The sequence below is a fragment of the Panthera onca genome, chromosome B3 (assembly GCF_046562875.1).
Source record: "Panthera onca isolate mPanOnc1 chromosome B3, mPanOnc1 haplotype 2, whole genome shotgun sequence".
Taxonomy (NCBI): Eukaryota; Metazoa; Chordata; class Mammalia; order Carnivora; family Felidae; genus Panthera; species Panthera onca.
In genome coordinates this window covers 133,953,003-133,975,892 of record NC_138344.1, presented here as the reverse complement: position 1 = coordinate 133,975,892, position 22,890 = coordinate 133,953,003, and the positions used below count along the sequence as shown (strand labels likewise).

The 22,890-nt window shown below is 37.7% G+C and overlaps 1 protein-coding gene and 1 long non-coding RNA gene across 3 annotated transcripts in view; both read left to right on the top strand.

Annotated features, from left to right (window-relative positions):
- The window catches only part of PPP4R3A (protein phosphatase 4 regulatory subunit 3A), a 39,752-nt gene extending 17,961 nt beyond the window's left edge, over positions 1 to 21,791 (top strand). Inside the window, exons 4-15 of one of the 2 annotated variants that reach the window (XM_060620566.3) lie at positions 894 to 1,511; positions 5,621 to 5,698; positions 5,780 to 5,896; positions 6,324 to 6,440; positions 8,326 to 8,457; positions 8,559 to 8,661; positions 10,349 to 10,507; positions 15,957 to 16,126; positions 17,476 to 17,618; positions 18,198 to 18,388; positions 18,760 to 18,986; positions 20,047 to 21,791. In XM_060620566.3, the coding sequence (XP_060476549.1) occupies positions 894 to 1,511; positions 5,621 to 5,698; positions 5,780 to 5,896; positions 6,324 to 6,440; positions 8,326 to 8,457; positions 8,559 to 8,661; positions 10,349 to 10,507; positions 15,957 to 16,126; positions 17,476 to 17,618; positions 18,198 to 18,388; positions 18,760 to 18,986; positions 20,047 to 20,157 (2,166 nt within the window). In that variant the 3' untranslated portion in view covers positions 20,158 to 21,791. Of the gene's footprint in view, positions 1 to 893; positions 1,512 to 5,620; positions 5,699 to 5,779; positions 5,897 to 6,323; positions 6,480 to 8,325; positions 8,458 to 8,558; positions 8,662 to 10,348; positions 10,508 to 15,956; positions 16,127 to 17,475; positions 17,619 to 18,197; positions 18,389 to 18,759; positions 18,987 to 20,046 lie in introns of both variants that reach the window. The other variant, XM_060620565.3, reaches the window with a different exon arrangement.
- On the top strand, positions 1,518 to 5,613 carry LOC132670221 (uncharacterized). Its single transcript, XR_009606536.3, has 3 exons — positions 1,518 to 4,909; positions 5,000 to 5,213; positions 5,468 to 5,613. It is a non-coding gene; the product is annotated as an uncharacterized LOC132670221 (long non-coding RNA).
- Positions 21,792 to 22,890: the final 1,099 nt, after the last annotated feature.

Genomic DNA, 22,890 nt, shown 5'->3' with positions numbered 1-22,890 from the left:
GTTGCCTTTCAGTGGTTGTTGCCCACTGGGTTAAGGTCAAGATGATATCAACTTGGAGCATAATTTCACAACCTATTCCAGGCCTTCTCCCCTTCCAATATCCATTAACAGTCTCTCTTAAGCATGCTAAGCAATTTCAGTTTCTTGGCCGTTTCATATAAGGTCTAAGTTTTCCATGCCTTTATCATTCAACTTGGCCTGTTGGGCTGCTAAATTTAGTGACAGTGTCTCAAATTATAGGGCTAAGATAGCAAAACTTATTTTATTTCAAAATAAGTCTATGCCCTTTGGTAAAAATATCCTTTTACCTTAAAATGTATTTAATTGTGAACCCTGAGAGCCCATATATTGACATTAAGTTGGGGCTTACAACACTTTTCGGGCTTCTTGGAAGGGATCATGAAACCTATAGATTTGGGTGAATAGAAAGGAAAACTTCCATGGTTTGGTTACTTTTAGTAGATAACCTTGGGGACTCTGCTCTACTGTGCTCTACTACGTGTATGTTACAGTTGCTTTTTATAAATAGTTTCACTTTTGTGTAAATATGCTTGTTTCCCATAGTTTTTCTTAACTGATATTTTGGGGCCACCAACCAGCATTCATAGCATGTCACTGACTCACTTTGGTCCAAAGCCAGTTTGCACATGTCATTGGCCCTTGGTTTCAGGAATTGATATTAAAATTTTCCTTGTAGCTTATAATTAATTACATGTTTTCTGTGATCACAACATTATGATGTTTGATATTTATTTGAATTTTACTTAAACTTTGGTGGCTCTCCTGGCATACAGTGCTAGGATTCTTAAAACATCTCCTGTATTCATCTAAGAATATCATTTAGATTTGCTTGATTATATTCTATGACAGCCATCGTAAATCTTATTTAATAGGTTCAAGGAAAGGACCCTTCAGTGGATATCACTCAGGATCTCGTAGATGAATCTGAAGAGGAGCGTTTTGATGATATGTCATCACCGGGTTTAGAATTGCCATCTTGTGAATTAAGTCGCCTTGAGGAAATTGCAGAACTTGTGGCATCATCTTTACCTTCCCCCCTGCGTCGTGAAAAACTTGCACTAGCACTGGAAAATGAGGGTTATATTAAAAAGCTCTTAGAGCTTTTTCATGTGTGTGAGGATTTGGAAAATATTGAAGGACTGCACCACTTGTATGAAATTATCAAAGGCATCTTCCTCTTGAATCGAACTGCTCTTTTCGAAGTTATGTTTTCTGAGGAATGTATAATGGACGTCATTGGATGCTTAGAATATGATCCTGCTTTATCACAACCACGAAAACACAGGGAATTTCTAACAAAAACAGCCAAGTTTAAGGAAGTGATTCCCATATCTGATCCTGAGCTGAAACAAAAAATTCATCAGACATACAGAGTTCAGTACATCCAAGATATGGTTCTACCTACCCCTTCAGTCTTTGAAGAAAATATGTTATCAACACTTCACTCCTTTATCTTTTTCAATAAGGTAGAAATTGTTGGTATGTTACAGGTGAGTTAGATCATTTTATTTTCCTACTTAGAGATACTTCTTGATTGATACCATTTAAACTGTTAATTGATTTAGCAGAAGTAATTTATTGTTCCTTTTAAATACCTAAATTGAGTTTTGATTTTTGTCTGAAGGTATGTATGTTGGTGTTATTAGAAGAGACTATAATATATAATACTGTGGGACCAGAGGGGTGTTATGTTTACGTCAGGGAAGGTAAATGTGATAAAGAAGTCTGGCTTGAAGAAGTTAAGGGAATGGTCTTAATGAAATGGTTGAATGTAGAATTAACTGAAGAATATAAGTTCTGTAGAATTGGTAACACTGCCAGGTAATTATATATAAAGGGACCCAGTTTTCAGGGTCAAGGGAATACAGATGTTGGCAAATTATAGTTGCGTGTCTCCTTAGCAAAGGGCATGCATGCTTCTTTATTAGACGAGTAGGGGGAAGTTGGATGTGGATCTGAGTTACAGCTCCACCTGTCACTTAATAGCTATGTGACTTGGGCAACTTTCTTAACCTCCTGAAGCTTCGGTTTCCTGATCGGAAGGATGGTGATATTAGTATCTACCCTGTAAAGTCATGTGACGATAAAAGATCATGCATGAACGTGATGTAAGCCTTTTGAGCATTATTTTAAAGTATCTATTAATATTTGCCTTACTAAACCCCAAATTTTCTTTTTACAGTATCCCCAGTCTCTCAGGTCTGGTGTTCTGGGGGTGCTTGTATCAGAATTGCCTAGGGTGTAATGTTTCCTGGATTCTGCACAAAGCACAGAAATTAAAATCTACGAGAGCTAGCCAGCAATCCACATTTGTAACACCTTCAAGGTCCAAAAACTTCTCAGGATATTATCCTACAGTGTAGGAATTAGTCTAGTCTAACCGAGATAAATCTTTGCGCTATGCACAAAGTTCTATGATTTGTGCACCTGCCATGTTTTTTGTTTCTTTGATGCCCATGATATTGTAAGAATAACAGACAGATGATATGACGTGAAAGGTCTAAGACTTTACCTCAGATCTACAAATAATTGAAACCTGGTTTTGTTAAAGGAGGCAAATAAATGTCAGTAAGAGCTGCTTGATAGGACATGTTATGAATAAAGTAGTAAGTTTAATTTTTATGGTTGTTCCTTTTTAGAATATTGATGTATTTTCAGGGTTCTTGCCTTTGTCACCTTAAAGAAACAAAACTATAAGTTCAAATAAAAAAGTCTTTTTTTTTTTTTTTTTTTTCATTTTTATTTATTTTTGAGAGACAGAGCACAAGTGGGGAGGGGCAGAGAGAGAAGGAGACAGAATCCAAAGTTTAGGCTCTAGGCTCTGAGCTGTCAGCACAGAATCCGATGCGGGGGTCGAACTCACAAACTGTGAGATCATGACCTGAGCCAAAGTTGGACGCTTAACCGACTGAGCCACCCAGGCGCCCCAAATAGAAAAGTCATTTTACCAACACCGCTGTCCTGGAGCTAGGAATAATTCCAGTTCATGTTGACTGATTTGACATGTTCTCCATTCTTTTTAAGAGAGACATTTAAACAAATAATACAGTCAATACAGTAAAGGACAATAGTAATCTCTGTACAGTGTATTGTGATTGATATAGAACAGGGAGAAGGTTCCAGTACCAATTTCTATTTGTTCTTTGATAAGCATCTAGTTTTTACTGGAGCCTCTGTTCTGGTTTCCTTGATAGTCCTGAGTGCTTCTGGTCTTTTCCTTTAGCTTCACATGATTCTCATTTTGTTATGCAGGGATTTGTCACTTCTGTGTTTTCTTGTTCTTCATACCTGTGAGATGCCAGTTTTATTCATTAAGTATGAGTAATTTCAAGTTATTGAGTCTGTTTCCCTACAGTATACTTTGCAAAATCTTGGCTGCCAGTGCTGTAGTTTTGTGTCTCATGATGCGGGGCCACTTAGATCCAAAGTGCTGGTACGAAGGAAAGAATTTTATAAATTTTGAAAAGGGTGATTGAGATATAATTTAAACCAGGTTCTACCCACCTTATGTACACAATCATATTCTCCCCTTACTCTTAACTGCTCTGTGTAACATTAAATATTTAAAAAAAAATTTTTTTTTAACGTTTATTCATTTTTGAGAGAGCATGAGCGGGGAAGGGGCAGAGAGAGGGAGACACAGAATCTGAAACGGGCTCCAGGCTCTGAGCTGTCAGCACGGAGCCCCGATGCAGGGCTCGAACTCACAAACTGCGAGATCCTGACCTGAGCTGAAGTCGGACGCTCAACCAACTGAGCCACCCAGGCACCCCATATTAAACATTTTTTTTTTTTTTAAACATTCTTATTCTCTGAACTTCTGTATCCCCAAATAGAGCAATTCAGAGAATCGTTTTCAATCATTTGATTTCCACTTGGTGGGATATGTTATATCTATCTGGGATGTGTCTTGAATTTGGGTGCCACTTGAGGTATGGTCTGTTTGTATATTTTAGAAAAAGTAAAGGTAGGATTAACCAATTTAATATCACAGAAAATGTTTCCTGAGCACGTACAACAGAGACTATGGAGTTTATATTCTAGTGGGAGATTACATACACACATATGCATGTATCTATACATACGTACTAAGTATATATTTTTAACTTAGGCATGTCTGTAGGGCTGAAGTAGTGGTTGAATCTAGCTGAGGTAGTATGGAATTAAAGTATAACAAAATTTTTTATATCGATATAGATATTTTAAGTTTATTTTGAGGGAGACAGAGACAGCATGAGGGGTAGAGATAGGAAGAGAGAATCCCAAGCAGGCTCTGTGCTGCTAGCTATGGAGCCCAATGTGGGGCTCAGACCCACAAACCATGAGATCATGCCCTGAGGTGAAACCAAGAATCGGACGCTTAACTGACTGAGCCACCCCAGTGCCCCAAAGTATAATAAAATCTTAGTGAAAAATAGTGATGGAGGGGCGCCTGGGTGGCTCAGTCGGTTAAGCATCCAGCTTCGGCTCAGGTCATGATCTCGTGGTTTGTGGGTTCGAGCCCCGCATCAGGCTCTGTGCCGACAGCTCGGAGCCCGGAGCCTGCTTCGGATATTGTGTCTCCCTCTCTGTCTGTTTTTCCCCTGCTCACAACACTGTCTCTCTCACAAAAATAAATAAAGCTTTAAAACAATTTTGTTTTTAAAATACATTTTTAAAATGTTTTATTTTTGAGCGAGAGAGCATGGGAATGTGAGCAGGGGAGGGGCAAAGAAGGAGGGATAGGATCTGAAGTGGTCTCTGTGCTGACAGCAGAGAGCCGACGTGGGCTTGAACCCACAGACCATAGGATCATGACCTGAGCTGAATGAAGATGGAATGCTCAACCACATGAACCACCCAGGCACCCCAAAGGAAGCTTTTCTTAATTTTTACCTTCATTTGAGAGGTTGTAGAACCTTACCCTCTAAAGGTAAGGTTTTAAAATCCTGTGTAAATGAGGGGGTTGCGAACTATAGCCCATATCCTTTTTTAGAAGTCAATTTTATTTGAACACAGCCACGCTCATTTACATATTGTTTACGGCTGCTTCTTACTATAACAACAGAGTTAAATGATCGTGGCGGGGACCATATGGTCCACAAAGCCTAAAATATGCACACGGTGGCCCTTAAATAGGCTTAGGAAATTAAAGCCTTGCCCAAATATAAAGAATAATTTTCCTTTATAAATCCCCAGTTTCTCCTTTAATAGTTTGGTTTCTCCTTCTCTCTTTTTATTTTTTTTTTCTTTTTTTTTTTTCAACGCTTTTATTTTTTTTTTATTTTTGGGACAGAGAGAGACAGAGCATGAACGGGGGAGGGGCAGAGAGAGAGGGAGACACAGAATCGGAAGCAGGCTCCAGGCTCCGAGCCATCAGCCCAGAGCCCGACGCGGGGCTCGAACTCACGGACCGCGAGATCAAGACCTGGCTGAAGTCGGACGCTTAACCGACTGCGCCACCCAGGCGCCCCATCTCCTTCTCTCTTTTTAAAGAGTACCGTTGCCAATACCATCTTTCCTTTTTCCAGTTACTGAGTTTGTACCTTCTCTAGTATCTGAAAATTATGTTTTAATATATTCTTAACCATTAGTATAAATTTGTCCTTTGATTTAACAGGAAGATGAAAAATTTCTGACAGATTTGTTTGCACAACTAACAGATGAAGCAACAGATGAGGAAAAGAGACAGGAATTGGTAAGAAATTTGATACTTATGAAAGGCACAAAACTAAAACAACAGATCTTTTATATTCACTTGTCCTTTTCCTTCTTTTAGGTTAACTTTTTAAAAGAATTTTGTGCATTTTCCCAAACGCTTCAACCTCAAAACAGAGATGCTTTTTTCAAGACTTTGTCAAACATGGGCATATTACCAGCTTTAGAAGTCATCCTTGTAAGTTTGTTTCTATTTAATTTCCATTATATTTTTAATCCACAAAGATAATATATTTTTATGCTACATGCAATTATTTGGTAATAGCCAAGATTTAATATTAGCTGTGTATTATTACATACGGTAAAAACTATGAAATTCTAGTGGTAGAGAAGAGTCCTTAAACTTTATTGAAAGAATACTCAGGAATTTTCCGTATTTTTAAATAAATTGTTAAATTTGCAGCCCGTTGAAATGTTACAGAAGAAAAGTAAACAGGAATAAAAGAAAGTATAACTTTATCCACAGAACAGGTTTTACGTGCCAGATTACCTTGACCTCTTTCTTACTGCATTGTTTTCTTATAATTTGTTAGGTTTTGGGTTTACGTAGCTGTAAGTTCCATATTTTTATAATTTTAGGAGAAATAAGTGCTTTTTATCTGCAGGGCATGGATGATACACAGGTGCGAAGTGCTGCTACTGATATATTCTCATACTTGGTTGAATATAATCCATCCATGGTACGAGAGTTTGTCATGCAGGAGGCACAACAGAATGATGATGTAAGTAAGAAGTTAACAGAGCAAAAAATAACCAACAAGGTAAATATTATTTGCGCTAACAGTAAGTATTTGTACATGGGGAGCTGTAACTGTATTTACTATTTATTTTTAAAGATTCAAATAGCTAATATTTGGGAAAAGTGTAGCCATAATACACATGGCTTTTTCTTCCCCTAAATTGGCTCCTTAGTTTATACAGCAGTTATTTGTTAATGCTCACCTTAAGTTTCTTTTTAAATTTTTGAGATCACATTTCTTCTGTCATTAACTTGATATGCTATCTTATTTGAATCGTTAATCAATAAATTGTTCTTCTGTATGTGGAATTATAAGTAACTTCCCTAGGAAAACATTGGCTTTGCTAGGGATAGATTCTCAAAAACACCAGGAGTGAAGAAAGGAAGCACAGTCCCTTGGAAAAGTATTTAGGGTACTTTCTTTACTGCCTGACCATTAGGGAACGAGCTGTGGCCTTGTTTACTCTTTCTCTCTCCCTCTCTCTCTCTCTCTCTCTCTCTCACACACACACACACACACACACACACACACACACACACACACACACGTCAATTTTAAAGTGAGAGAATCTGGAGTGTGAAGCATGCTCCTGGAGTGTGCTATATGGCGTATGCAGCAGCCCCAAATGTGTGTGCTCTTCTGTTTTATTCTTAGATATTTGATCCAATGATTCTGAATTTTTTTTCTTCCTGCTCCCATAAAATTTTAGAAGTGACTTCTAAAAATAAACTAATATGTTTTGCCCTCAACTGCATCTTGAAAGGGGAGGGAGGCATTTAGGAAAAAAAAAAAATCTATGCAGAACTCTTGCATTTTTTACAAATTGAGAAAATAGATTTTACTTTTTTAAAAAGTCTTAAATAAAATGTCAAAATGAAGTGGAATGCCTAGTCATTTTCTGTATTTAAGGGTTGGTCTTTTTGTTTGTTTGTTTTTTAATCGTAGTACCAGGGTAAGTGTAGAAAAGTACCAGTTTGGACTGTTAAATGTTATGTCACATTTTTCTTTTATAAGTAGTCCTATCCAGAAAACCAAAATACCTGTATGATTAAAAATAAAGGCTATTATTCTTGTTGGCCCTGAAACTCACTAGTTGCACATACATTAATTTAGTATGTCACTTTCATGCAGTAGGCCTCTTAATTCCCAATTTCGATCTTTATGTCCATCCTACTGCTGAATATACAGGCAAGAGCAGAGATTTCCTCACTGAATCCCTCTCTGTTTTTATTTTACTCCTTGGGCTAGGAACTGCAGTCATAGAGCTTCGGGAAAACTAGCAATCCGTTTTCATTGACATTGGGAATCATTATAATACATTTGTTCTCTATGCTATCTAAATACCATAATCTTGTTTCTTCTAACTTCACACATTTAGGTACCGACTAAATTTATTTTAAATGGAAATTTTGTATCATTTCCATAAATGGAGAACACATACAGATATCATTTGCCATAAGTAGAAGGAATCTATAGAAATGCAGTGAAAATAGAACAATGCTGTAAATTCTAGCTAAATATTCTTACTATTAAACTGAAAGCCCATTAGCTGTCTTCAGAAGGGAAATTTTGTTATCAAGAAGTACAAAGCTCTCCTGGCACCAAATGAACTTTGTGTTTGCCTTAATCGAAGGGATTTAAAGATCAGAGAGAAAGAAAGAGACTTTCTTTTCTGTACTACTTAGTGTAAATGTGCCTGTAGCGTGCTTGAGGGAAACACTGCCGTATATCCTGTTAAAGAAGTTAGTCATTTCTTTTGTTTGCAGTTAACAAGGCAGCTAGTATAATGCTGTAACGTGTCATAGTGTGTGCTTTTACATTCCCACTCATAGTAAGTGATCCTTATTGTATGTACTTTTCTCACCAGGATATTTTGCTCATCAACCTCATTATAGAACATATGATTTGTGATACAGACCCTGAACTTGGAGGAGCAGTCCAACTTATGGGCCTGCTTCGAACTTTAGTTGACCCAGAGAACATGTTAGCTACTGCCAATGTAAGCCACAGGCATTTTTCTCATTTTCATACTAGTATATTGTTTATTGCTGGTAGGAACCAATGCCGTTAAAGTTCATGGAAGTGTTTTTGATTCCTTAGAAAACAGAGAAGACTGAGTTTCTGGGTTTCTTTTATAAGCACTGTATGCATGTCCTCACTGCTCCTTTACTGGCAAATACAACAGAAGACAAACCCAGCAAAGGTAAGATAATGCAGGTTGGTAGTGAAGTTCTTTGTTCTTGAATTCTGAAATTCAGAGTTGATGTAGAGTAATAGTCTTTAAAAGTTCAAGTCATTTGGATACATTTTCAAAAAAGGTGCTCAAGGTAAAATTTCTTTAAAAGTACTATAATTGAAGACAATAAAACATAATAGGAGATAATTGTTGCTTTCAGAATTTTAAAAGTTTTTAAGGCAATATTCATATTTTTTTATTTTTATTTACATAGGTTAAAAAAAATGGAAGTAATTATGAAAAAAGTAATTTTGTTATTTGCACTCCAGATGTGCAGAGCAAGGCTGTGCTCACTATTAAACTCTTTCTTTCCATGGGGGATTATTCATATACTGATGACTCATTATTTCTGCATTTCATTCCTTTAGCTTGCGTGTGTGTATTTCAGAGAGTGGGTTTTTTTAAATTTTTTTTTTTAATGTTTATTTTTGAGAGAGAGAGAGAGACAGAGCATGAGCAGGGGAGGGGCAGAGAGACAGGGAGACACAGAATTGGAAGCAGGCTCCAGGCTCTGAGCTGTCACCACAGAGCCCGACGCGGGGCTCGAACTCACAAACTGTGAGATCATGACCTGAGCCAAAGTCGGACACTCAACTGACTGAGCCACCCAGGTGCCCCCAGAGAGTAGTTTTAGGATGTTCAAGGGAAATCCTTTATTGATGTTTCGAGAAGATGATTTTGTTCTCGATGAATTATCAGTACAATATAACTTACATACCGCTTAGAAAATAAATGTTAAATTTAGTTTTTTGTGACTCTAGGATTAAGTCTGGGAACCGTGATAATTCATTTTTCTGTCTACTTTATTTGTACTAGGTAAAGCTTAAGGCTTTTTTCCAAACACATTTATTTAGTTCTTTAAACGTTTATTAAAAACCTGTTGTGTGGAAGGCACTGTGCTGTATATAATCTTTAGGGGCTAAATGGGGGAAATGAAAAAAGTAAGTAAAATACTTCCAGAAGCCTTCTGCCTGGTGAGGAAGAAAGATAAGCCAACGATTGTAACTCAGTGTGGATTCATCCTGTGTAATAAAGGAGCCACAAAACACATTGGAATCATAGGAGCAGAGAGAATAATTCCACCAAAGACCCGATGGTATCTTTCAAGCCCTCCTGTGCCATGTGTACTGTCCATCCTATGAGGGATGTGTTAAGACATGGTAGAGCATTCTTGCACCTTGGAATAAAGCGGATCTAATAGATTCATGTCTCATCTCTGCCTTGCTGTTCATACTTGGGTTTTGTGAAACAAATTCCTCTTAGAGTTGCTGAAGAAAATGTAAAGCACGGTTCTTGGCACATTAGGTAGGATAGGAATCCATTGTTTGTTCCCTTTTCCTTAACTTGAAATTTGGGGTTGGGGCACCTGGGTGGCTCAGTTGGTTAAGCATCTGACTTGATTTCAGCTCAGATCACAATCTCAACGGTTTGTCAGGTCAAGCCCCGTGTTGAGCTCTGCGCTGACAGCTGAAAGCCTGCTTGGGATTCTCTCTCTATCCACCACCCCCCCCCCCCCCCCCCGCCCCGCAAGTAAATAAACATATAAAAAATAAAATTTTGGATTGATAGGATTTTACTTGATTGGAGTTTAGATACTTACATTTGGAAAGGAAAAGAATATTGGTCATTAAATACAATTGTGTTTTGTTTTTAGATGATTTTCAGACTGCCCAGTTGTTGGCACTTGTACTGGAGTTGTTAACATTTTGTGTGGAGCACCATACCTACCACATAAAGAACTACATTATTAATAAGGACATCCTCCGGAGAGTGCTAGTTCTTATGGCCTCAAAGCATGCTTTCTTGGCATTATGTAAGTGTTACTTCTGGTGGAATTATTTATCATTGATATATTATCATGTTGTTGGTACCTTTGGGTCTTAACTGCCTAAGAAAAGATCATGGATTTCAGGTCAAGAGACCTACATTCTAATAGGAAACTACACTGATTATATAATTTCACCACATTTTGAGATGATTTTCCTCATTTGCATATTTCTCAGTTATGTAAGCAAAGGGGTTGGTGTGCATCTACAAAATTCATATTAAAGTATTCCATTATTAAAATGGCACCTTAGATCATTTTACCTCCGTAACTTTTTTAGGACTGCATTACTAATTATAAATTAGGCGTTCCTGGGTCTCACACTAAATCATGAAGAATATTTTTGTAATTTGGAAATTGATAGCTAACAGCACTGACTTCCTAAAACACATTCCGAGTTACAAAATGCCCAGCACAAATGTCTGTAGATGGTCCATTCATTGACTGCACACATACTTTTTTCTCATGTTTATTTCTATTTGACAATATAACATTTTTTTGAACATATAATTTGTCAGATTAGCTAACATACAGTGTATATACCGTGATTCATCACTTTACATACAACAACCAGTGCCGGACAGTATAACATTTTATTACCTCTGACAATTCAGAGCAAGAGGGGCAGACTTCAGAGGTGACCAGATCCAGGCTGTGGTCTATTTTTGCACAACTTACAAGCTGAAAAGTGGTTTTCATGTTTTTTAAAGGGTTGTTAAAAAAAAAAAAAAGCTACAGACGCCATACATATGTGGCTTAATAAAGCCTAAAATGTGGACTTGTAAACCTTTATGGGAAAAGTTTGTCAGCTCTCTTAGAGCAACACATGGATTGTTCTTAGTTGTACACGTTTTTCAAAACTTAACTGTGTTAAGGCCCTATTTGTTGAAATAAAACATGTTTCAGAATTGCAAATAGGTTATTTGAGAATGTACTTGATCATGTAGCAGCCAGCCTTTGGTAAGTTGACAGACCAATGTGGGGGTACCTTAGAGGCTCGATAAAATGTCTGCTGGTAATTTGTCTTTTGGTTTTTATGGGTAAGTTTGGTTGTTTTGTCATTGTTTAAAGGCATCACAGTCATTCACTAATTGAAGGCCTGAATATATGTATATACACATATATCCATTTTTTGCTATTTTTTTTTAACTTCTTTTACAATTTTTTTACTTAATGGATTTTTAAAATATCCTTAACATTATAAGAACATTATTTTTATAAGGATGTGTCTGATGTTGATTTGCTCTACAGTATTTTATCTTTAAAGTAGTAAGTAGAGGGGCGCCTGGGTGGCTCAGTCGGTTAAGCGGCCGACTTCAGCTCAGGTCGTGATCTCGCGGTCCGTGAGTTCAAGCCCCATGTCGGGCTCAGTGCTGACAGCTCAGAGCCTGGAGCCTGTTGCAAATTCTGTATCTCCCTCTCTCTGACCCTCCCCCATTCATGCTCTTGTCTCTCTGTCTCAAAAATAAAAAAACGTTAAAAAAATTAAGAAAAAAAAAATAAAGTAAGTAGAAGTAGATTTCCTTCTAAAAACATTAAACATTTTTATCAGGGTAACCGCTATAGTTGACTTAGTTTTTCGGGCCAATGTACACACAGCAGTATGGACTGAGACTACACGTAGTCATAGTATATTTTCATTTTTCAACTTTCAGATATTTAGTGAAATTAGTTTCTGTTGATTGTCCAGAAACTTTGATGCTACCCTTGGTAAACTTTTTCAGCCAAAGGTAACACGGAGCATGTGTGGCATTAATCTAGACTGCTAAGAACAACAAAAAAATAAATGGGACAACAAAAAAAACAAATGCATTATTTCAGTCCTGCCTTACTAATGTACTATCCATGAGCTCAGCATTTGCAAAAGAAGGGCTTTTTAAACTCATTCACTTTCCTTCTATACCAACCACAGCAAAAGTGAGAGCCCCCTGACTAAATTGAGAGTGAATTCATAATGAACACTTCTTTCGTGTTAGAATAGAAGGTTTTGTTCAAGTGCGGGGAAAGGCAGTTTAGGACAGAATGGAAAAACTAAATAAATGAGTATGTTGATCATTTATTTCAATAAATGTATCAAGTACCTACTATCCTATTTTGTCAGTACTAAGCTCTGCACTTTAGACATTTGTCATCTGTGAGATCAAGGTGAGTCTTAAAATTAATGGCATGTTGTTGTGAATGATAGTTTGGTTGGTTTGGTTTTCTTAGAGTAGGAAAAGTTTCTTGTAATCAGTGGCATCTTAGACTTGATGAAGTATGCTAAATACCTGGTACAAAGAAAATGAAGATGATTAAGACCTGGACTCAGCTGTCAAAGGGATCAGAGTTCATGAGGAGATAGTCCTGTAACCATCAAAATACAATGCCCTAAGTACTATATCGAGGTGTGTTTGGAAGCATAGTGGAAAGAATTTATTCTCCACGAATGAGTCAGATCAGGAAAATTTTGCAAAAGAGGTCAACTGGGTTGTACTGGTCATGGGAGAATGCGACATGCTTGGCTGAACACACGGCTAATGTGCAGATGTGGGGAAAGTGTGGCATGTTAACGGTCTGGGGTAGGTAGAACACACGAGTCCAGCGGGAGAGTGGCAGGAGAGGGATAAAAAAGGCTTTTGGCTCGCAGTTCTTGATCTCATTATTTTGCTTGCAGTATCATCAAGAAAAGGTCTCAACATTTAATGAGAACTATGAAGAGATTTCATTTCAGGGAAGGTTTATATTGGAGGAAAATCTTAGTTATGCTTTATTCTTTGCATTTTCCAAACGGAGTTAGCATTAAACCTAACTCACTCTCACATTATTCTCCGTGTGGCTGTCTTCCCAGATTGAGAACATGAGTAGTTTCTGGAAGAGGATGCCAGTCATAAGGAATAAGCACTCGAGGACTGGCTGTAGAGTATAGAGTAGGAGTTTTTGATCGAGGATTTCTTAAAGAACGAAGTATAAATTTGAGGAGAGGTAGAACGTTTTCAGTCTGCTAACATCACACTGAAAGAAAACGTTAGGTACAGTGTTCATTACAGGTGAATTTAGACGCCACATTATAAGGACAGCAGGTAACGAATGAGTGGTTAAATGTAAACAAGTTGGGAACTTCACCGAACTTGCCTTTTTTTTTTTTTTTTTTTAATATCCACTGCTTATTAGAAGGCTTTTATCCTAAAGCCAACAAATCGGTTCTGTAGGGGAGACCAGCAGTCCTTTCACCATTTAGGCCTTTATAGGTTAGATATCTACATAGAGCAGTTTTATCAGTCTTCATTTCCTTGGTTTTTCAGGGTTCATGTCTAGTTTTTTTGTTAAAAATGTGGACATCTATAAAAGGAATGAAATAAAAATGTTACTGTAGATGCTTTATTTGGCCATCATTAGTTACATATGAGGCAAAAAGTCTCAACTTGTGACAGGAAATCTCCCGTTGTGTGAGGTAAAGAGGAATGACTTTAGAGATGATTGAAACGAAGCACCAGAGATTCCTGGAATGTTGAGAAAGTTTAGAGGGAAGCATGGAAGCAGAGTGCACTTTACATCGAAAGTCCTCCAGTTATGCCGCTGTGGCCTCTCCCAGAAGCTTTCTCGAATTTACTCTGAGCAACTTGACTTGATAGAACTCACTGGTAAATTTTTGAAAGCAACCTTTATTCAACGGCAAGTAGTGGTTGGATACTCTCGATGCAGGTTTGCTTTCGGGGAAGACTTTGAGTGGACGTGACCCACTTCTGGATATAAATAAATGAGGGCAAATGGAAAGGAGGAACAAAACCAAGACCAGTAGAACCGTCCTCCATCTACACCAGCAGTTTCTGGACAGAACTGCTCTTGAGGAAATAGTGGTCCCACTGCACACCTCGGTCTTAGTGAATTCTAGGAAGGGAGTTTCTTACCAATTACCTAGGAACCGCACGCAGACCACAGGGTGCAGCTAGCGTGTGTGATGGTAGGACACAAGTCTCCACAAAGCCTGCAGAGTTCAGAGTACTAATTCTTGAAACAATAGCTCGTGCCTTAATTACTAAAAACTGAACATCTGGCCTGAGCTCCAATGGATTGTTTTTTATTCTGACAAATGGAACTGCCTCACGAAGTTCCTTTGTCAAGTGACATCACAAAAAAACCAAACTCTAAAATCACTGTTTTGGGAAAATAAACCCTTGTTAGGCTTAACACACAGGTGCCTCTTACTGTTTAAAATGTCTTAATTTCACCATGCTTTTGTATTTGAAAATAATTCAGTAGTTGAAAAAAAATGCAATTACTCTTCTATAAATTATTTTGAAATTCCCTGCCCAGAGTGTCACTTTAGAAAGAGACACTCTTCAATAAGTTGCATTGTTAAGGCAGTTTATAACCAGCTTGTACCTAAATGGGCATTCACTTGTGGACCTCTTTTCTGCCAACTAAAGAAAAATTGAGCTGCTTTACTCCTCTGCCTTCCCACCCAGAAACCGTGTCAGCATGGTTGCCTGGCTACCTGCTCATGAAGGACTTGATTAATAACAAATTGGCAATTTAACGAGCCACTTCCATGATCTCCAAAGAAACCAAAATACAAACACAATAATTAATCTTGCCAACCGAAGACGATGTGACTGCATGAAGTGAGTATGCTTTTTTGAACTGTTTACAATAACTGGGGCATTAACTTACTGATAAACTCCATTTAGGTAAAGAGGGTTTGTCTAGCTGTCTGAGTATATTTGGATCTTGACGAATGGTGACTTAAGTAACTCCCCATACCTCAAGATGTAAATATACCTTTTAATCTGTAAGTTAAAGCCTAATTAATTGTAAAAAGGAAAATTAGGAAAAAAGTTAAAAAGCATACTCGCTGCAATAAGCCTAGAGGACCACGTTTTAAAAGCAACATTCTCTAAATTTATTTCAAAATTATGGGAAGGCAAGTTATGGGTCGTGCAGAGTTTTGTGGGTTTATAGTAGTTCTCCTGACACATTGACAGATCAACCGTCGTAAACCCAGAACTCTGATGCAGAATAGTAAGAGTGTCCAAAAATAATGAATATCAAATTATACGTGGATTGCCCTAATAAAACAATGGTTTTTCTGTTGTTTTCAAGGTGACTGTAGAAGGACGTATTTAGAATTTTCGCATCTTTAGTATAAAGCTTAATTCATTTGTCAGCCCTGTTTTAGCTCTTATTTTAGATGTGAAGTACATTTTGGTCATTAGTAGGTTCCAGAATTTTTCCACTCTCTGAGACTTGTGTTCTATCATGACATACACTATTTCCAGAATACGTTTTTCTGGTAACCCTTTTGTGATTCCCTGTTCCTTAGGTACATACTTCTGGAAGTGGTAACCTAACACTGCACGAAGAATTATTTATTACACAGGTTTTTTTGTTTTGTTTTTTTTTTAATCTAAAATATGGAAGTGGGGTATATAATTTGAACAACGATGCCTCTGTGTTTCAGGTGCTCTTCGTTTTAAGAGAAAGATTATTGGATTGAAAGATGAGTTTTACAACCGCTACATAATGAAAAGTTTTTTGTTCGAACCAGTTGTCAAAGCGTTTCTCAACAACGGATCCCGCTACAATCTGATGAACTCTGCCATTATAGAGATGTTTGAATTTATTAGAGTGGTAGGTTCTGTATTTTCCAGTTAGAATTTTGGTTTTAATTGAGAATACTGAATATGCATTATTGATATTGTGGCTTGAGGTGATACTTGGAGAAAATTTTAAAAAGAAAACCCATGTAACCGGAAGCTTGTAAGGGATTCAGTTCAAAGGAATACAGTCTCTCAGCAGCTGTGAATCCTTTACAGGATAGTTTGACAACTGATTTAACACTGTCATGGTAATCATTTTAAGAAAGTAGAATTAACAAAAACCACATCAAAACTTTGAGGGCTTCTGAATTGTGACTTTTCCCCATATACTTTCAAAGAACAATTTCAGGGGTGCCTGGGTGGCTCAGTTGGTTAAGTGCCGACGTCAGCTCAGGTCATGATCTCACAGTTCGTGGGTTTGAGCCCCACGTCGGACTCTGTGCTGACAGCTCAGAGCCTGGGAGCCTGCTTCGGATTCTGTGTCTCCCTCCCTCTCTGCCCCCATCCACTCGTGCTCGGTTTCTGTTTCTCAAAAATAAATGTTAAAAAAAATTTAAAGAATAATTTCATTACAGACTTCTGAATCTTTAGTAATAGAGTAGACTAGTGGTTCTCAAACAGTGTGTTAGAATTATCTGTGACATGCTTTAAAATTATGGTGAAACATACATAATGTGAATTTGCCTTTTTAAAAAAAATATTTGAGGGGTGCCTGGGTGGCGCAGTCGGTTAAGCGTCCGACTTCAGCCAGGTCACGATCTCGCGGTCCGTGAGTTCGAGCCCCGCGTCGGGCTCTGGGCTGATGGCTCGGAGCCTGGAGCCTGTTTCCGATTCTGTGTCTCCCTCTCTCTCTGCCCCTCCCCCGTTCATGCTCTGTCTCTCTCTGTCCCAAAAATAAATAAAAAATGTTGAAAAAAAAAAAAAAATATTTGAGCATGCGCGCAGCTCATGACCTGAGTTGAAACCAACTGAGCTGCTCAGAAACCCCCAAAATTTGCCTTTTTAAAAAGTGTACAATTCATCGGCATTAAGTGCGCTCACACTGTTGTGCAACCATCACCACCATCTGTCTCTAGCACTTTTCTGTGACGTGCTGATCCCACCCCACACTTACTTAAATTTAAGAATCATCTGGGGTGGGACCTGGGCATTTACTTGGGGAAGACCCGTTAATTCTGAGATACACCAAAAATCAGAGACACTTTGGTACGTAGCATAGCCAGTTATGCCCATTTTCAGCATTTGATTAAGACTGGCTTATAATTTTATGAAGTTCATCTGTTTGGGGCAGGTTATTGAATTCTCTACAATTAAGCCTCCTCTCAGCAAAAGTAACCTTTTCCTATTGTATGTTTTCATCATTATAATTCTTTTCTGTAGGAAGATATAAAATCATTAACTGCTCATGTAATTGAAAATTACTGGAAAGCGCTGGAAGACGTAGATTATGTACAGACATTTAAAGGATTAAAACTGAGATTTGAACAACAAAGAGAAAGGCAAGATAATCCCAAACTTGACAGGTAAGTTCCTACATTTTTTAATCTATTTATTCAATTTCGACGGTGGTGCCTCTTTCTGGCCTGGCTGGGGGAGGGAGGGATGGGATAAGCAGGAGTTGTAGTTTTCTGCAATGGCCAACGTGAATGTTGCCCTGAAGGTGTAGGTGGATATTGGCTTGGTCTTGGACTCTTCCTCAGGCATTTATCAGACTAGATAGTGAAAAAGAAAACCCAACACTTATGTGGCAGTGGGGCTTCATTGATTTGCTTTGAATTACTTTGTTAGCAGTTACTTAAGAAATCTTGTATATTTTTCTAAATGCCTGAATTCACATACTTACGGTAGATTTTAAAATCCATGAATTAGGATTAATTCCTGATGTTAACAAGTTTAATAACTGATCCATGATACTAGAGATGGTGGACTTTTTCAATCATATATGAAAAATCTGGTTGGGTAGAGTCTGGTTCTTCATTAGCCTGTGTATAAATCTGTTCTCTCCTTGCTCTGTTAAGACGGTCTAATTCGGAGCCCCACTTTGAAGACTGTCTAAAGGAGTCTGCGGAGGAGTCGGTTTACTTTCTTCTCTTTACTCCTAGCATGCGGTCCATTTTGAGGAATCACAGGTATCGAAGAGACGCCAGGACACTAGAAGACGAAGAGGAGATGTGGTTTAACACTGATGAAGATGACATGGAAGATGGTGAAGCTGTCGTGTCTCCATCTGACAAAACTAAAAACGATGATGATATTATGGATCCAATAAGTAAATTCATGGAAAGGAAGAAATGTATGTTGAAAAGCTGGGCAAAAATGACAGCTTTCCCACCCTGGTTTCTTTCTCTCTTTCTTGAGAAAACGAGTATCTACTTTGTGTTGTGACCTAGATTTCAAAGACTTAGTTGCTTTACAGAATGTGACTTAATGGCTGGGGGTGAAAGCATGGACTAAATTTTCTTAATAGGAGAACTAGATTATTTCGGGAAGGGTGGAAACACTGGATACAGAAGGAAGGTTTCATCCCTTCTCGTAGCGTGTTGAACATGTGTTTTCCCCCAGCAAAGGAGTAAGCTAGGAAATTGTGTTTAGTGCCACCTCATTTGGGGGGATTAAAAAAAGACAAGTACGGGTGACAACTATTGACAATATTCTTATTTTTAGTAAAAGAAAGTGAGGAAAAAGAGGTGCTTCTGAAAACGAATCTTTCTGGTCGGCAGAGCCCAAGTTTCAAGCTTTCCCTCTCTAGTGGAACAAAAACTAATCTCACCAGCCAGTCACCTGCAGCAAATCTGCCTGGTTCACCGGGATCCCCGGGATCCCCAGGATCTCCAGGCTCTCCTGGATCTGTCCCTAAAAGTACATCTCAGACGGCAGCTATTACTACCAAGGTACATTTTGACTTCCAGGCCTTTCTCATTTAATCTGGTTCAACAGTAACTGTGACTGAGATTTCCTTTGGGTACTGTCTTTTGGAACTGATCAAACCTTTCTGAGCTAGAGGGAATGAATAATTCTCCCACTACTACCTGAATGTATGCAGAACTTGAGCAATTTCTGAAAGTTTTTTATGACCAATACCAAAGTCTGAATAAATCATTTTGGTGGTTTGCATTTTAGAACTCTGGTTCAGATTTGTTTCAAAACATACACAAAATTTTAAAGTTATTCTTTATCAACTTTCCCAATTAACACCCAGATAAAGACTTGTGTGGAAGAAAAATAATTAAATACCTGGACATTCCCAACACTATTTTTCCAAGCAAGGTTTATAAAAAAGAATTAACCATCATCTCTTTTCATATAAGAAAGGATCAAAATTTTAACACCAAAAATGTGGACAAGACATAATCTTAGGATAAAAACCTATTCCCTGGGCCACCTTATGCTGCCCAGGACTAGCAGACTGGGCATGTGGAATTCGTTGATCTAAATCGGGAATACAGTGCCCCACCCACAGTTGTTTTTTCTTTGACAATTGCACGAGACCCCTAAGGGCTAAGAAGTGAATCTGAGAGATGCTGAAGTGAAGGGACCACAGAGCAGTGGGACTTCTTCCACAGTCTCCTAAATAGAGCTGCAGTGGTTTCTGGCGAAGGCACGGGTCTAAAAGGAAGCTGGAAGGAAAGGCAGACTCCCTTTCCTAAAATTCTAATGGTCTGCCCTCCTGGTCTGTTGATCTTCTGTAGTTTGTTAATGCACTATTAAATTTTAAAACATTTTTTCAATTCAGTAATTACTGATTCCATCTCCTGGGTGATTTGTTAGGATTATAGACTAAAAATTTTATTACGGAAAACTTAGGGAAAATACAGTGAATTTCAGTTGCATCTAATCTCACGTAACCACACAGTATATTGGGAGGGGGGAATCTGTATCCTTTATCTAGACTTAAAATATGTGCTGGAAATGTAGTTAAAAAAAAAATAAATAAACCTTATTTCTGAACAGGGAGGCCTCGTGGGTCTGGTAGATTATCCTGATGACGATGAAGACGATGATGAGGATGAAGATAAGGAAGACACGCTACCGTTGTCAAAGAAAGCAAAGTTTGAGTCCTAATAATGGCAACTGCCTCTGATCAGTACCTGTTGAGAAAACTGGTTCTCTACCCCTCCCCCCTACAAAATCCACAACAAAGCAGTGGTCTCTTGTGAATGACTGATCCAGATCAGCCTCCCACACTTGACTTCTGCTCATCAAGTGCCAATTCAATGGAGCAGGAGGAGGGGATATTATACATTTAGGGGAAAGACTTAAGCCTTTGAGCTCTCCAGCTTGGACCACACATTGCCCTTTTCTCAGGGAAGGAAATGGAAACAAAAAGCCAACAGGGCAGGGGTTTTGTAAGTGGAACTCTGGATTGACTGGTCAGTTGCTACAATCAGAATATGCTTTCTCGGACCACGTTTGAGACTCAGAAGAATAGGCTCTTGTGCCCTGATTCTTCACTAGTTAAGAATGCCAGCAGTTTCTTTGTATAAAGAGACCTGCCTTTAAAACCATACATTCTGAGCATTTTAGTCAAGCTACAACAGGTTTGGAAAACCTCTTTGGGGGAGGGGCAAATATAAAGTTTCCTCTTTTTTATCTGTTCCCTTTGCCCTTCAAACTGCAGATTTTTTTTTTTTTTTTTTTAAAGTGGGGATTTGTCCCTACTTGATTAAAGATTGAGTGGAATTCTAGATGTGGTCATTTGTGTCATAATTTTTTGGTTTCATTTTGTTTTTGATTTTTTTCTCCCCTGAGTGTATGCTTAGTTGTTGAGTATATATATTTGGGACCATTAAAACTTTTTTTGATGTAATATAACCTAACGTTGTGCTGGTACCTGTTTTACCATGTGTAATTTTTGTTCTACATCACAGTTCTTAATTTGTTTAGAGTTTTATGAAAGATGGTATAGTTTTTATTGACAAAAACAAAGTAATCTTACAACTATGTGCATACAAAAGCAATACTATTTTGTGACTAAATATTTTATATTAAAATTTACATCAGCAACTGTCTTGAGAATTCAGGGAAATAGAGTGGAATTTAAAATTTCAACCATTTTGTTAAACCTAGAAACGTGAAATTAGTATTCCAAAGAGATTCTGAAATTTCATATCTTGGGAAAATGACGGTACATTAAATCTAAATTGAGGCTGGATGATTTAAAAATAACATATTTGACTTTTGAATAAAAAGAAAAGTGAAGAGTAAGAGAAATTGTATTAGTTGTATGTTTCTTTTCTTTTTTTTTTAACTACTCCCTTTGGAATACCAGCTGGAGTTGTAAGTGGTGGTCCCTAAATAAATACGTGGCCAAAGGACCATCAGCTATCACCTTAGTGCAACAGTATTTTTAAATAGGTTCCTTTTATTGTCGTAGGTGTTAAAATTCTTTTAAGGAAGTGAAAACATACCTTGACATCACATACCCTCACTTTTTTTTTTTTAATAAGCTTTTAGAACTTAAGAATGGGTTTACAAATGTGAATAAAAATCCATATCCAGGAAATGATACTATTTTAAGTATCATACTTTTAACTGAGTTAATCTAAGAAGCACTGTGTGCTTCTACTCTTTTGCTTAGTCCTCAGTAAATTCTAACATGTGGTACCAAAAACAAGGTTATATTTAATACTTGGAAAGAAAACCAGGAAGTGGTAACTTGTTACAGTCATGAAACAAGTTTTATTGTTGGCTGTTTTTTTTTAACAAATTTTGGGTGCATAGTTAACTATAAGCGTTTAAGTGTATTTCACTACAGTCTAGAGATACTTCGGAGACTCCAGTTCTGGCTATTAATAATTGAAGTTAATCAAGTTACCTTATCAATAAAGCGAAGGAAGATCTTAAGTTTAATTACATTACGTCTTCCTTTGTTACCTAGCAAGTCCCATGTTTGTGCCTTAACTGTGCAGTTTAAACTCACTGCTGGTTGGGCTCCTGGAACACTTGTCTTGGTGTTCTCACAGCTCCTGAGTAGAGGGGAGGAGCGCCCCATGCTTTCATAAATTCCGGTCCAGCAGTTAAATTAACTATTGGCCCTTAACAGGTAAGAGATACCCCTTCATTGATGGATAGTTGCACTTTCTCAGCTATTAGCAATTACAGGTACTGAAGCAGAAAACTGACACCAACTGCTATAATAGAAATTAGTTCTAAAACAGCTGGTCACTTTGCAGAGGGAAACTTAGCAATAAATTGCTAGAAGGACAACACTTGAATTGACAGGTCCACCTGACTCAAAGGCCTGTACTGTTGAATAGATTCGGTCTTGAAAACAGATGTAAATATAATGGTGTGAAGTTAGAAATTCTTATTTTCCATTTTAATGATACCTATTGGTTCTTTTGCTCATTTTGCAGTGCTTAAAATGAAAAACAAAAATTGCACTTCTGTGGGGTGATTTCCCAACAACTTCTGAAGAAGACTTACAATTAACTGCATGAAACACCTTGATATCCTGTCTGGTCCAGAAATGCCACCCTGGCTTTTTTTTTTTTTTTTTAATAGACTTGAAGCCTGATAGTTTTTTCCCTGCCTGACTATACTCAAATCTTGCACATGATTTTCTCTGGAAGTCAGTTTTTGTAAATTTGGAAATGAAGGAGAGAAGCATGGAACGGGGGACACATTCCTCCTACTTTTGTCCTTAAGCAGTAGTCTTCGTAAAGTTACCAAGATTAGAATAGAATAGCAAGCAGTTGATATTAGAAGATCTCTTTAAGTGGAAAACTTTTCAGTTTCTCAACAGAGTTTTGGTATTTATCATAACTGTTTAAACAGCACGGTCAAAATCACTTT